Below are 13,073 nucleotides of genomic sequence, written 5' to 3'. Positions count from 1 at the left end.
TCGCTTTCAGTCTAACGAGGTTGCTTTGGACTTTGAAGCCAGGAGGTCCATCAGCACGGAGTCTCTCTCGCGCACAATCTCGTCCCAGTCAGTACTGCCATAAGACTTGTTGACCTCGTCTCTCAACTTCGCAATATCTGTTTCGTCCCAGACGAAGCGGTTACGTAGGATATCCTGCTCCCAACCTTGAATGGCTGGCCCGAGTCTTTCAAGTCTTTGCCCAAAACCATCATGGCCCCCCCACCACCGAGGGTATTGATGGCAATCGGCCCAGTGAGTGCCCATCGAAGACCGGGACCTGATGAGACGGCAGCATCGAGATCGTGGGCCGAGACAACTCCTCTGCTGATCAGACTGTATGCCTCGTTGTTGATCGCTGTCTGAAGACGATTCGCGACGAAGCCGGGAATCTCTTTGCGAAGCTGAATAGGCCGCTTGCCGAGCGACTTGTAGAATTCCAGAGCAGCGGTGATGGAAGCCTGATTGGTACCGGGGTGGGGGACAACTTCGACCAGCGGGATCAAATGCGGCGGGTTGAAGGGGTGCCCCACCAGAACGCGACCAGGTGCTTTCTTACATTCGGTGATGAATTGTGATGGGGGAAGGCCGGACGAGGACGAAGCGATTACGACCTCGGGGCGGGTGTGCTCATCGATCGACGCCACGATCCGTTGCTTGAGTTCTAAGCGCTCTGGCCCGTTCTAGTTATGAAGTAAGCATGCTAGTTCCGAAATGAAGCTAATCCTTGGTCAATGAGCAGGATATGGAGTCGGACTCAAAGCAACATTACCTCTTGAACAAAGTCCACCTTTGGCAAGTGCGGCGTAATGTCATCAACAAACTCAAACCTGACCAGGAGTTTCTGCAGGTCACTGGCAGACCCATCTGAGTCGGCGTTGGCTTTGGTGATGAAAAGCTTGAATGAATCTTCTGCCCCTTTGGCGGGATCTGACATGACAACTCTCAGCCCTTTCGTGAGGAAGAGGTAGGCCCAGCTTGCGCCGATGACGCCGCCACCCACAACGGCGACTGAGCGAACGTTAAGTGACATCCTCGCGAGTCAATTCGCATACGGTTGAACTCAGTGGATGAGAGACAAACACCAGGAATTGCGAGGAAGAGGCCGAGTTGCAGCACCATCTAGCTATCTATCACGGCAGCTCTTGTGCCTTCGTCGGCTTGCAAAGCGCGAACTGGAGCTCCGTGATTGAACGCCGGAAGACTTAGACGATCACCCGGACCCTGGTGCAAGCCCCTGTTTGTTACTGACCCTCACTCCGGATCCACCCGCGGAAAGCCCGGGACGGCATCCCCGACGCTCCGAACCACGGCACCCATGCCTCGGACACTAAGCTGGACGCTGATTGCCGAAAACAGCGTGGTATGAAGAATGAAGTGCACGACCGGAACTTAAGACCAGAATCCTCGGCACATGGATGACCTGAGCTTTAGCCGCCTTATCGATGAACCCACAACAGACGAAGCAAGATGACCTCCAGCAACAAGTCGCAAAGCTATGGCCCTGGCACCTACGTTGACGAGGCTTTCCTGCCTGTACCAGAGGAGTGCAAGCGACTACTGCGCATCCTAGCCAAGCGAACCCCGGGGTTCACGACCGATGAAGCCTTGCTAAACAAGGTCCATTTTCACGGAGACGATCTGCCATGCATTCCCGGTCCTATCAAGTCCCAGGCTCTGACTGCGACTCTGCATGCCATGTTTGGCATTGTCGCACTTGAGATTCTGCGCCTCCGTGGTCGCGACGTCAGCAGCGCGGTACACATCGACACGGATCATGCTGGCCTCTACCCTGCGACCCCAGCGCTGGTTGCGATTGACGGCGTCACTGGCCCTGATGTCATCAAGCTGCCAAGTGTCCCCCAGTGGGACAAGGATCGTCAAACTGGCTCATCCCTAGTGTTCCGCGCCACTGCCATCTATGAGACCGCCGATGTAGGGACTTGGTACCAATTCCACGGTTCTCTTGACCCCTGGACCGCTTTGGCTGCGGTCGGCATCAGCAGGGACCTTGATGTCTCTGTTGGTACAGACGACGCGGCCTACAGACTAATTGGAGATCATGTCCGCAAGTACCGTGCTCGGGAGCTCGAGCAGCTGATGGTGGAGAAGGGTCTGTCAGGCTCTATCGTGCACTCCCCAGAGGGATGGCGAAAAACTGAAATGGGCAAACTCCTGGGCCGTCACCCGCTCATTAACTACTCTCGCCAGACACAATGTCTCGCGTTGGCGCCATCTCCATTGCCTCAGCTCAAGGATCCTCGACCTCTCGCCGGCATCAAGGTGGTTGAGCTTGTGAGGATTATTGCTGGAAGCGCTGCCGGTGCCGCTCTTGCATCCATGGGTGCCGAGGTCATTCGTGTCAATTCTTCCAAGCTCAAGGACTATACTCCAGCCCAGCCATCATCTCTGATGGCAGGCAAGACGACTATCGATCTGGATCTCGAAAACCCCGACGACCACGCCAAGCTGATCATGTTGTTCGAGGAGGCCGATGTTATCCTCCAGGGCTACCGCCTGCGCTCCCTCGAGCGTCGGGGTTTCGGGCTCAAGGCTGCTTTGGAGATTGCCAACAAGCGCGGCAGGGGCATCGTTTACGTAGACGAGAACTGCTACGGACCTGATGGGCCTTATGCTGAGAGGCCTGGATGGCAGCAGGTCGCGGACGCTGCTGCCGGTAGTTCATGGGTCATTGCTCAGTCATTCGGTCTGCCTGCCGGCCAGGGTGTGCTTCCAAGTTTGCCCATATCCGACATGTCGACGGGTATCCTGACGGCCCTGATCATCGCCTGCGCTATCCGTGATCGTACCAAGTTTGGCGGCTCATACCACGGTCATGGTGCACTTACCGCATACAACATGGCCACCCTAGATCCCGAGGTTCGTCTTTACCAGCCCGAGGTGGTGAAGAGGATCCAGGATAAGTACAACTTCACGCCTTGGGGTAGTGATATTCACGTCGCGCCTCTGTACTACCAAATAATGAAGGCGTGGAGGGAGAACAGCAAGTTGATAGAGAATGAAAGGTACTACGTGCACTTCAAGGACACCGTGTTTGGTTCTGACCTTCGAACGCTGGCCCCCGTCGTGCAGTTCGACGACGAAGACATCAATCCAAAATGGACCAGTCCTCCTGTTCCTTTCTGCCATCATGAGTTTAGGCATTTCTTAATCGACGCTTAGAAGTCCCTTGTATATCAATTAGGAGATTAGGAGATTAGGAAAAGAAGTCTGAAAGGTTTTGTTGTCCAAAAGTGCGGCAACAACCTCAGCCGCCGTGACAGGCGGCACGGGAATTTGTTGTCTCTTCGTCGGGAAACCCCGAGGCTCGGTGTCATGGGTTCATCGTGTTCTCGGGACCTTATTTGTAGGGTTTACTTAATTATACTCGGCATCAAGATTGAAGGAGCATTCGCTCTTGTTGTGACCCCTTGTTCAGGATCGGGCGACATGCGACAAGAGAATCATCTGTCCTGGTTCATACGCTCGGGGCAAACGGGTTCACGAGCTGACCCAGCTGCGGACTGAAAGCTTAGCATGATGTCGGAAGCTTGCTGATGAGATGTACTCGGACCAGGACCGACATCGGCATTGAGATGTCCTATCCACTATCATAATCATCATTACTCAAGGGTCAAGGAGAAGCGGACCTGTGGAGCCTGGGGAATGGGGCGGCAAGCCCGGGTGGTGCCAGTGCAATCAGTAGCCTATCCATAGCTTTGGCGCCAAGTCTCCGACGACGCTCGCGCACTAAGAGCACCGGTACCCTACGGGGCAAAGTCGGCACAATGGTATCAGTATGCGATAGCAAGGGTCAGCCGGAGTGGGGAGGTCGCGGTTTCGGCGAAGCTATTAAAGTAGCTAAGAGCTAAGGTGCAGGAACCCTTCCCAAGCAGCTTCCCGAGGACCTCACGCTCAAGTGCAAGTGAAGATTCCGACCGCCAACATGGTCAAGACACTTCATTTCAATGATGGCCTGGAAGTTCCAGTGCCTGGCTTTGGTGCCATGGGGATCAGCTTCGCACTCGGCAACAACCTCAGCTACGAAGAGGCCGAGCCAGTTCTCCTGAAGGCTTTGGAGCTGGGTTGCACATTCTGGGACACTGCTGTTTCCTACCGAAACGGCATGAACGAGAAGATCCTTGGCGACTTCATCCGAAAGCACAATTGCCGTGACAAGCTGTTCAGTATGTGTCCCTTGTTCCATTCGAAGTGGAGACTGGCTAATCTGCGTGTTTCTGCAGTTGCTTCGAAGTGCGGCGTTGCCGTTTTCGAAGACGGCAAAGTTACCAACAAAGCCGCTCACATCAAGAGTTACATTGACGGCACAATTGAGCGACTTGGCTTCACGCCCGATCTCTACTATCTCCACCGCCTCGACGCCAGTCAGTATTCCCCCTTTATTAGCGATCCTCCGCTGATGGTGGTGACTGATGGGCATCAGATACCCCCCTTGAGGAGTCCATCCCAGCCTTGGACAGCCTTCGCACGGAGGGCAAGACAAAGTATATTGGACTTTCTGAATGCTCGGCCGCGACCCTGAGAAAAGCGAATTTCAGTGAGTTATTCGCCTGAGATTGCTTTTGCTCGGGTACCGGCTAATTCTGTGCCAATACAGTTGCGAAAATCGATGCTGTTCAAGCCGAGTATTCTCCTTTCGAGACTATTCACGAGGGAGACGGACTTATCAACACAGCGCGTGAGCTGGACATCGCCTTCATCGCCTACGGTCCCCTTGGACATGGTTGGCTGGTTGAGCACTTTCCTTACAACTCTCCCGAAGACTTCAACGAGGACGACTATCGTCGCGAAAGTGAGTAAACGCTTGGCGCCATATGTGGACTTTGGATATTGACTGTTTGCCCCTGTACAGTACCCAAGTTTCAAGGCGAAAGTTTCTACGCCAACAAGAAGATCAGCGAGGGCTTCAAGAAAATTTCGAAGCAGAAGGGCTGCACAGTCGCTCAGGTTGCGCTGGCTTGGGTCGCAGCTCAAGGCATCATTTCCATTCCGGGGACGACAAAGCCATCGCGTCTGGAGGAGAACTGGGCCTCGCGAGACATTGAGTTGACAGAAGAAGAACTGAAGCTGATGCGTGCCACGATCAACAAGCTGAAGCCGCAGGGTGACAGATATAATGAGACGGCGGCGAAGGATATTGGCAATTGAGGATCTAGCGATCCGTTAAAGGCATCACAGACAATCGACCCACCTGGAACATGTCTGCATGAATACATTTCACTTGTTCGGAACAACATTCGAAAGCGCACCTGGCCGTCGCCTTTAGAAAGCTAGGGGAAAATATCAAAAGACTTGTGTATGTGACCAACGTAAAATGGAACGTGGACCATTTTCCCGGACCGATTTGGGACAACTGATGGCAACAGTCAAAATAGCACGTTAGGGTAAAGAAGGACTTGAGAACTTTAGTTAACCAAGTAATACTCTCTCTGTCATTGCAAGCCAGCTTTTCTGATCCCTCGCTGCCCGGATCAAACTCATTGAGCCATCCCCACTGTGTCTTGTCCTTCCAGCCCTTCGCGTACCAGTCATCAGCTGGCTTTGGATAAAGATCCACAGTGCCCCATAGGCTGTTGTCGTGAGCGATTACCGGAAATATGTTCTCGTATGCATCAAACTCGGTCATCTTGTCGATGCTGCGCTTCGCCTCATGCGGACAATCATGCCATGCACCATCAGCCGTGGTTGGGTTGAAGAATGGCTCTGTGCGGCTCTTCTTCGGATGGATCGCGACGAAGATGTCACCAGGACAGGTCAAGGCCGCATGTGGGAGAGTGCGGCTGAACGGATTGGGAGAGATCTCGGCGGGCAAGGGCATGTACTGTGTCGGCCGGAACTCCCCTCCCTGATGTGCGATGTCTCCTCCCATGAAGATGAAGGTTGGGGGCTCCAACGTCGTGCGAGCGAGGGCCGATAGATGACCAACAGTGTGGCCGGGGGTGTTGAGGAGGTAGAAGGTTCCGTCGCCGTAAAGATCCAGTGCATCGAACCGGCCAATTTTGAGACCATTGCCCTCTGTTACGAAGTCTATCTCGCGAAGTGTGCGCCCTTCCCAGGCCTTCCCGTCAATGTGAGACTCAGGATCGGTTGGCCACGCAGGGATATGCGCTTTCTTGAACCCTGGCCTGACAATGATATCCGTGGTACCTGGGAATGTCTGTGCATCACCGACGTGGTCGAAATGCCAGTGTGACCAAACAACGCCTCCCACCTCGGAGAGGTCTTTCCCATTCTCCTTGAGAATGGTGGCAACGTCTTTATCAACCTCAATTACGCAGCCGCCTTGCTTGACACCATGGACGAAGGGCGTGGGGTAAGTTCTCCCAATCCTTGCGCACGCCCTGGTCAAAGAGCATAGTGTCGTACTTGTTGCCGCTCTTGGGATGCTCAACCAAGAAAGCAAAGTCACCGCAGTTCATCTCATGATGGCCTGGCATCAACGGATCGACAAAGGCGAACATGGGAAACTTGCTCATGTGGCTGGTGGTGTCGATGATTGACACTTTCACAGTAACCTGCGAGTCCGGGATGCGAAGATCAGGAGGAGCCTGAGGTTGAATGACCGTTTCTGGGTCCATGATGTCTTTGTTTGAGGTAGGTTTTTGTTGGAGCTATTGTGAAAGCAACATTAACATGAAAAGCGATAAACCTATGAGCAAGGCGGGAAAAAAAGGAAAACGAGAAGAAGGAAAAAGAAGGGGTGCGCTGGTGCGTGCAGCACCGGGATATATGCTCAGCTGAACCAAAAAGCTGAACCCAAAAGCCCCAGGAAATGAAACCCTGGTCCCAGCGAAGAGAATATGCTGTGCTGGGCACGATAGAGACGTTCCCGCAATCGAAGCAGGCATGAGTCCTCAGGCATACCTGCGCCGCTCTTCGAGACCTTTACCTTGAATGAGAACCTTGAATGAGATGCCAAGCTGGAGATAGCCGCCCCCGCCTTGCCCGGTACCCCTGTGGCCAAGCGCTCGTGCGATAGGACGATAGGAATCCGGGGGAAATGCGGCAGGCTCTTGGACCCTAGGACCCGACCCAAGAACCATGGTAGTCCGCCTTACATGGACTCCTGGCCCAGTGATTGGCTGTGACCCCTCCTGGGGCGCTTGTCACTTAGTCGAGACAGGCCATGGATAATGGCTTGAATTGGACGAGCACATGATGAACAATGAGATGGCGACTGTGCCCCTTCGGAGCAGATAGCGGTTGACGATGTTTTAGGCCAGACTGGCGTGAGACGGATTCGAGATCGTTGACCCATTTACGGGCCTCGCAGCCCTATCGGGGTTTTCATACATGAATGGGTGGTGATCTGAGCAGATGCCATTATGCAGCACAACTGCATGAGACACAGTCGAGTCCCTGATTACAATGATCACACGTGAGCGATGCCCGGTGAGTCTTTGCTATCTGATAGAGGGCCCTTCATTTATCGCAATACCCAGTTAGATAAGTCGGCGGGACCGCGGCGAGCCTTTCTCCCCGTCCAGCCGGCAAGCGGGGCAAACCCGCGGAGCACCCGGGGCCAAGGTCCGACGCACTTAGCGTTTGGAAAGTTGATGCGGACCGACGGGTTCGCTGCCCCGAGCAGATGCAGGAGCACCATACCCCGAGGCGTGATGGCTTGCTTTGCACGTCTGACTGCGAAGGTGCTTAACTTGAGAGCAAATCGGGTAAAGGAAACGCAGGGAAACCAAGCCCTGAGAGGGTCCAATCTCGTGCAAACCACCAGAGGCCGAGTGAAGCTTCTTTTCTTCCTACGAGCGCCTCCGAACTCGAGTCGCCCCACCACATGAACTCGCCCCGCCCCCATGCCGGCATCATGGCCCGTCGTGGCGCAGTCGATATCACGAAAGAGACTGTGATGACGTTGAAGCCAGCACCGTGGCCGAAGGAGGCAACCCTGATTCAAGCCCGAACAGGGAAAGTCAAGAAAGCAGGGTTGGGAGGCGAAATAACGTCCGCCATCTACAAGAAGGAACATGACGGACCCCTATTCTGCGATGCAACAGGATTGGAAGGTGACGACCACGCAGCCAAGTCGCACGGTGGCACAGAACGAGCTGTGCATCAGTACAATCCAGAACACTACGAAGATTGGCAAACCGAAAGCGTTGCCAACCCGCACCTGTACGACACTGGCTCTTTCGGCGAAAACATTGCTACGACAAACCTGAGCGAAGACAATGTTTGCATCGGCGACATATACCAACTCGGCGGCGAAGTCCTCCTCGAGGTCAGCGAACCTAGACACCCGTGCTACAAGCTCAATGCACGCTTCGAGTGGCCGAGAATGTTGAAGCGAACAATCCAGACAGGACGTTCGGGCTGGAACATGCGTGTGCTGAAGACGGGGATGATTTGCAAGGGCGACAAGATGGTTCTGCTCAAGCGACCATATCCCAAGTGGTCCGTTCTCAACGTGCAGCGCGTCACTAGAGGCAAGCACGTCGCGCTCACTCTTCTTTCGGATTGCATCCAGCTTCCCATGACCGAGCTGTGGCTGGACATTGCCAGCACGAGACTGAGGCGAGCTCAGAAACGCTACACTCTGGTCGACGCTGAGCTCGTCACACCGCGCGTTCGAAGACTTACCTTCCACATGAAGGAGACGCTGGTGTTGACGAAGCCAGAGTTTGACCCTTACGCATTTGCAATGATCAACTTTGGACCTGATGGGAGACTTAGCCGATCCTACTCCATTGTCGACGGGGACTTGCACCAGTTCAGTATTGCTGTGTCTCTCGATCAGAACTCCAGAGGAGGCTCAGCATATCTGCACCAGGAGCTCAAGATTGGGGATGAGATCACCATGGCACCTGGCGATAATCCTCGTGCTCAAGAGAACGACAAGAAGTGCGACGAGGGTCTCCCACTTGTTCTGATCGTCGGAGGCATTGGTATCACTGCATTCCTCCCATCCATCAGGCGCTGGGAAAGCAAAGGCTTGTCGTGGCATCTTCATTACGCCGTTCGCAGTGCAAGGGAAGCAGCATTCTTGGATCGCCTCCCCAAGCACAGGACCACCCTTTACGTATCTGAGGAGGGCCAAAGGCTCAATGTACAGTCTGTCATTCCGAAGCTAGACACGCACGGTAACCCAAAGGCCCGCATATTCTCATGCGGTCCCCGACGCATGATGCAGGAATGTTCTCGCATCACCGACGAGCACGGCTACCAAGAACATATGGTTCATTACGAAGACTTTGGAAGCGGGGAAGGCGGTGATTTCGGCGAGCCTTTCGATGTCGAGGTTTTCGACCCGGACGAGAACAGGCATGAGAATCTCACGGTTCCTGCCAACAAATCATTGCTCGATGTCTTGACAGAGGTAGGCTTTGATGTCACCTCGTCATGCCTGGCTGGTGCGTGTGGTGCATGCAAAGTTACTTTATGTAAAGGTGAAGTTGATTACAGGAGCACATGCCTTCTCTCGAATCAAAAAGGGCATGCCGTGCAAAGTTGTGTTGATCGTGGCATTGGAAAGATCAAGATAGAGATAGACTAGCCACGGTCCCCTGAGATCGCTACACGCATGATTGATATCGGAAATATACATTTCCAAGTGACCAAAAAATGTTGTGTATGGCTTCGAGTTCATCACAGATCGGGGAGGATCAGATTGATCGCCCAATATCAGTTGGTTGATGATCGCGTCCATCAAGACCAATGATGCAATGCTCTCAAAGCCGAGTGCTAATATTTTGCACGTGAGGGAAACACAACAGCAACCCTGCCTCTCACCAAGTGAATTCTTTTATGTAACACGTTCTTAAGAGCCCATGGGGATGTGGCGCTGCTATGAGTTTTCTAGGCGCGAAATAACTGGGATGTGGCAGATGTTGACAAGGGAAAACTGGTTGGCAATGAGGTGTGCGGTAGAAATGTTATTTTCTAGATAGTTGCACACACTCTCCACCAGTGCACACTCCGACCGAGGAGGAACATTCTGAATCAATGTCTCACTTGCTTTTGCAAAACTGAAGAAAACCGGCTTCGAACTTGAAGAACTAATCCCCAACCCTCTATCCTGGAGTAGCTGACCCTAATAAACTGACAATGAACTAATCTTCACCGACTGCCAGGCATCGTTTACAGTGCTGGAGCTCCGCATTCAGCTGGATCCAGAGTTAGCGGCACAGTCAAAGACGCGTGCAATCATGCCAGTTGCGAAGGCATCCTTTGTAGCAACAACAACCGCATAGCTAAGACAACAGCATGTTAGTTGACCGGTTTATCTTGCCAGAGTGTCGGGGGTGGAAATAGACATACGCTGTCCCAACGACCATGAACAGACCAAGGGAGACGATGAGAGCGTGGACGGCATACTTGGCCTTCTACGCAACCGACCCAGTTCTGTAACCCTTGGAATCGTACATCCAAAGAAGACAGGGGAAGATCAGACTGAAAGGGGCGAAACAGAAGGCACCAGCCAAGCCGAGTAGGTAGCTCAGGATAGGCTCGGCCTCAGCCACGATGAAAGCCGCAACTCCAAGAGCCAAGTTCACACCGAGCCATGTACCCCAGTGAACGACGGTGTGCTTCTGGAGATGATGCGAGTCTCGGAGCAGGCGGACAAAAGCGTACTTGGCGGCGACGTGTTAGTAGATGCCGAGACCGACGATTAGGCCTGGAAGCGAGATACCGTAAGAGATCTTCTTGAAGAGAGGCCCGGCGCTGCCAAAAGCGGGGACAGACAGCCACTTCCCGCAATATCTGTAGATAACCAGACTTAGGGCGAGATATAAGGTATCGACGATGAAACCAGCCCAAAGGCAGGCCTTGCGGTAGTCCTGTGGCCGGCGCATTTCAGAGATGACGGGAAGGAACATTGACGAGCCACTTGTGCAGATGAAGAGGTTCGCGGCGCTAACCATGCCTACGACGAAAGTAGGGTATGAAATGGCGGTCCAGCCAAGGTCGAAGTCGCCAGTCGGGGGGGCTGCTGCAGGCCGGTCTTGCTGGGTGATAGCGATTGTGAAGACGAAGACGCCGAGAACGAAGGTAATCATGCCGAACCATGTGAGCCAACCGAGCTTTGAAAAGGTACGAATGGACGAGCAGGCTGTGATGAGAATGGCTGCCAACAGAGCAAACACGACCGTGCATTGTGAGTGGTTGGACAGGGCGTTCAGGCCGACGGCCGTTGTGACGATGCCGCCTGCCGATATGAGGACTTGAGCAATGATTATTTGAACACCAACGAGCTCGCGACCAATCTTGCCCCAGATAAGGCCCATCATATCAGCCAGCACTGCGTGATCGAAATTAGCTTGTGTAACGGGGGCATTCTCGCCCGCGACTTCGAAGAACTCACTGTGGCATTCTGGGTGTCTGTTGTGGAAGTCGCCAAGGATAAGGCCGGTGTCTTGAGGCTTGTTAGTACGAAGTGACGCGAAAAGGCTAAGAGAAATGAGATCTAGGGTTTCGACTCACAGACGTTGAGAGAGGTGAAGCCAATGAGGGAGAAAGAGCCACCGACTGAGCCAAGTGTGGCAAATGCCTCGGGAATGGCGAGGATGCTCATGGCAAAGTTGATCTTGCAGAAGACGATAGTGGCCCGCTGCCAACTCACTGTCCTAAACTCGACACCGTCCACGCCGGTCTTGAAAACCTCATGGGCCTCGGCGCTCTCCAAGTCATTCGTGACGATTCCGCCCTTGATGGAGGCAGCGGGTGCCATGTCGGTCTTGTCAGACGACTGGTACTTCTCGTCGGAAAGGGGCGTTTTCGATCGCCATAATTGAGATTGGATGAGGAGCAGAGGGGAAGCAAATGCGTACAAGGGCGGAAAGGGGGTGGCGTAAGGATACAGAGGGTTGCAGTTGGCAGGGAGATCACAGTCGACGTTGATATATATACCGCTTGGGTGGTAGTGACCAGACCCGGCATTATATCTACGGTGATAACGTGCACCCTGGGCTCTGGAGCAAGATTGGCCAAGGGTGTGACTAATTGCAGCATGCCCTAGGCGTTGTCCGGGGTGAGAAGGCAAGAATTAGGCTAGCGTCCAAATACTCTGGGCTTCGCGCTTGCGTGAGGGGAGATAAGCGTAGTTTGCCAGTTGGGGTACCGTTGGTTCGTGCCCCATTCTCTCGGTTCCTGTCTTTCCCCGTCACAGGGAGAGCCTCGTCTTCATGATGTACACGCTGGATGCAGTCCGGGCGTGGAGGTATGTCCTTCAGGGTCTGGCCATATGCCAGCAGCTGCGGCGGAACCCCCCGAGGGCTCCAGGCCCGCGTGCTGAAGAAGAGCACGACCTTCAGAGAGGCACCGACTTCGAGTCGCTCCACGGTGTACTCTTCTGGTCAATCTGGTAGTCCGAGCGGGAGCTGCGGAGGTTTCTGCGTATGCCTGACTTTGTCGTTGGGGACGACAAGTCGAGCCTGTATCCCAGCTTCATGCCCACACCTCCACGTCCTCGGACCACCCAAACCACTCAAATACGCGAGCCGGCCTCCCCGTCCCAAAAACTCCACCTCCTAGCACCAGGCCACAACGGGAACGGCAAGGAGACCTGGTACTTTTACCTCGCCGAAATCTCGCTGCGACGCCTGAGCACGCGGCTCGCGGCCGAGCTCGAGGCCCTCGCCATGAAACACGCCGCTTCGGTCGAGGCCTTCTTGGCTGCCATAGCGGCTATAATGCTGTCCTGGGAGTCACAGGTGCAAGCTTGGATTAGTCTGCTTCCGCACGGCCTTGCCTTCTCCGCGCCCGCCAACGAGGATGACGCCTACCGGGTCGCCTTAAGAGGACTCGTCGTGGGCCTGATAGACCGGCTCTACTAGCCGTTCCTTACGGCTTACCTCGATAGCAGTAGCAGTCTCAATGGGCTTATGCGGTCTGGTCGCCTGGCCTTCGACGCCGACCTTACGCAAAAGGGGCTCGACTAGCAGTCTATAAAGAAAGCTACAAATAGGCCAGGCTTCCGGCACCCGTTCCAGGGCACGTTCGCTATGGCTAATGCGTGCGCTCGGAGCGCCCTTATCCTGATTGCCGCGGTCCGGCGGGATAGTACTACCCGGCAGCTAACCCTA

The 13,073-nt window shown here is 54.2% G+C and overlaps 6 protein-coding genes across 6 annotated transcripts; 3 read left to right on the top strand and 3 right to left on the bottom strand.

Annotated features, from left to right (window-relative positions):
- Positions 1 to 6: 6 nt before the first annotated feature.
- On the bottom strand, positions 7 to 1,051 carry B0I36DRAFT_371684 (3-hydroxyacyl-CoA dehydrogenase; the record flags this gene model as incomplete). The annotated part of the gene is made up of 3 exons (XM_046160035.1): positions 7 to 185; positions 245 to 701; positions 791 to 1,051. The coding sequence occupies 3 exons, from the start codon at positions 1,049 to 1,051 to the stop codon at positions 7 to 9; spliced, it is 897 nt and encodes a 298-aa protein (XP_046019572.1).
- Positions 1,052 to 1,488: 437 nt separating this feature from the next.
- Positions 1,489 to 3,201, top strand: B0I36DRAFT_234607 (CoA-transferase family III domain-containing protein; the record flags this gene model as incomplete). Its single annotated transcript, XM_046149328.1, has 1 exon — positions 1,489 to 3,201. The coding sequence occupies one exon, from the start codon at positions 1,489 to 1,491 to the stop codon at positions 3,199 to 3,201; it is 1,713 nt and encodes a 570-aa protein (XP_046019571.1).
- A 725-nt stretch (positions 3,202 to 3,926) lies between these two features.
- B0I36DRAFT_420119 (aldo/keto reductase) lies at positions 3,927 to 5,435 on the top strand. Its single transcript, XM_046162151.1, has 5 exons — positions 3,927 to 4,205; positions 4,263 to 4,403; positions 4,463 to 4,576; positions 4,637 to 4,831; positions 4,892 to 5,435. Exons 1-5 carry the CDS (start codon positions 3,965 to 3,967, stop codon positions 5,185 to 5,187), a joined length of 987 nt encoding a protein of 328 aa, XP_046019570.1. The 5' UTR covers positions 3,927 to 3,964; the 3' UTR covers positions 5,188 to 5,435.
- A 135-nt stretch (positions 5,436 to 5,570) lies between these two features.
- Positions 5,571 to 6,617, bottom strand: B0I36DRAFT_392561 (metallo-beta-lactamase superfamily protein; the record flags this gene model as incomplete). Its single annotated transcript, XM_046161436.1, has 3 exons — positions 5,571 to 5,609; positions 5,630 to 6,380; positions 6,406 to 6,617. The coding sequence occupies 3 exons, from the start codon at positions 6,615 to 6,617 to the stop codon at positions 5,571 to 5,573; spliced, it is 1,002 nt and encodes a 333-aa protein (XP_046019569.1).
- A 1,241-nt stretch (positions 6,618 to 7,858) lies between these two features.
- On the top strand, positions 7,859 to 9,544 carry B0I36DRAFT_233607 (MOSC domain-containing protein; the record flags this gene model as incomplete). The annotated part of the gene is made up of 1 exon (XM_046149240.1): positions 7,859 to 9,544. The coding sequence occupies one exon, from the start codon at positions 7,859 to 7,861 to the stop codon at positions 9,542 to 9,544; it is 1,686 nt and encodes a 561-aa protein (XP_046019568.1).
- A 371-nt stretch (positions 9,545 to 9,915) lies between these two features.
- On the bottom strand, positions 9,916 to 12,670 carry B0I36DRAFT_420118 (transmembrane amino acid transporter; the record flags this gene model as incomplete). Its single annotated transcript, XM_046162150.1, is given in 7 exon segments — positions 9,916 to 10,241; positions 10,309 to 10,373; positions 10,383 to 10,622; positions 10,659 to 11,290; positions 11,354 to 11,404; positions 11,473 to 11,746; positions 12,641 to 12,670. Coding segments are annotated over 7 exon segments (1,383 nt in total). The 3' UTR covers positions 9,916 to 10,150.
- Between the last annotated feature and the right edge of the window lie 403 nt (positions 12,671 to 13,073).

The sequence above is a fragment of the Microdochium trichocladiopsis genome, assembly GCF_020744255.1.
Source record: "Microdochium trichocladiopsis strain MPI-CAGE-CH-0230 chromosome Unknown B0I36scaffold_1, whole genome shotgun sequence".
NCBI lineage: Eukaryota > Fungi > Ascomycota > Sordariomycetes > Xylariales > Microdochiaceae > Microdochium > Microdochium trichocladiopsis.
The sequence above is the reverse complement of the archived record's forward strand: the minus strand, read 5'-3'. Positions and strand labels throughout refer to the sequence as shown.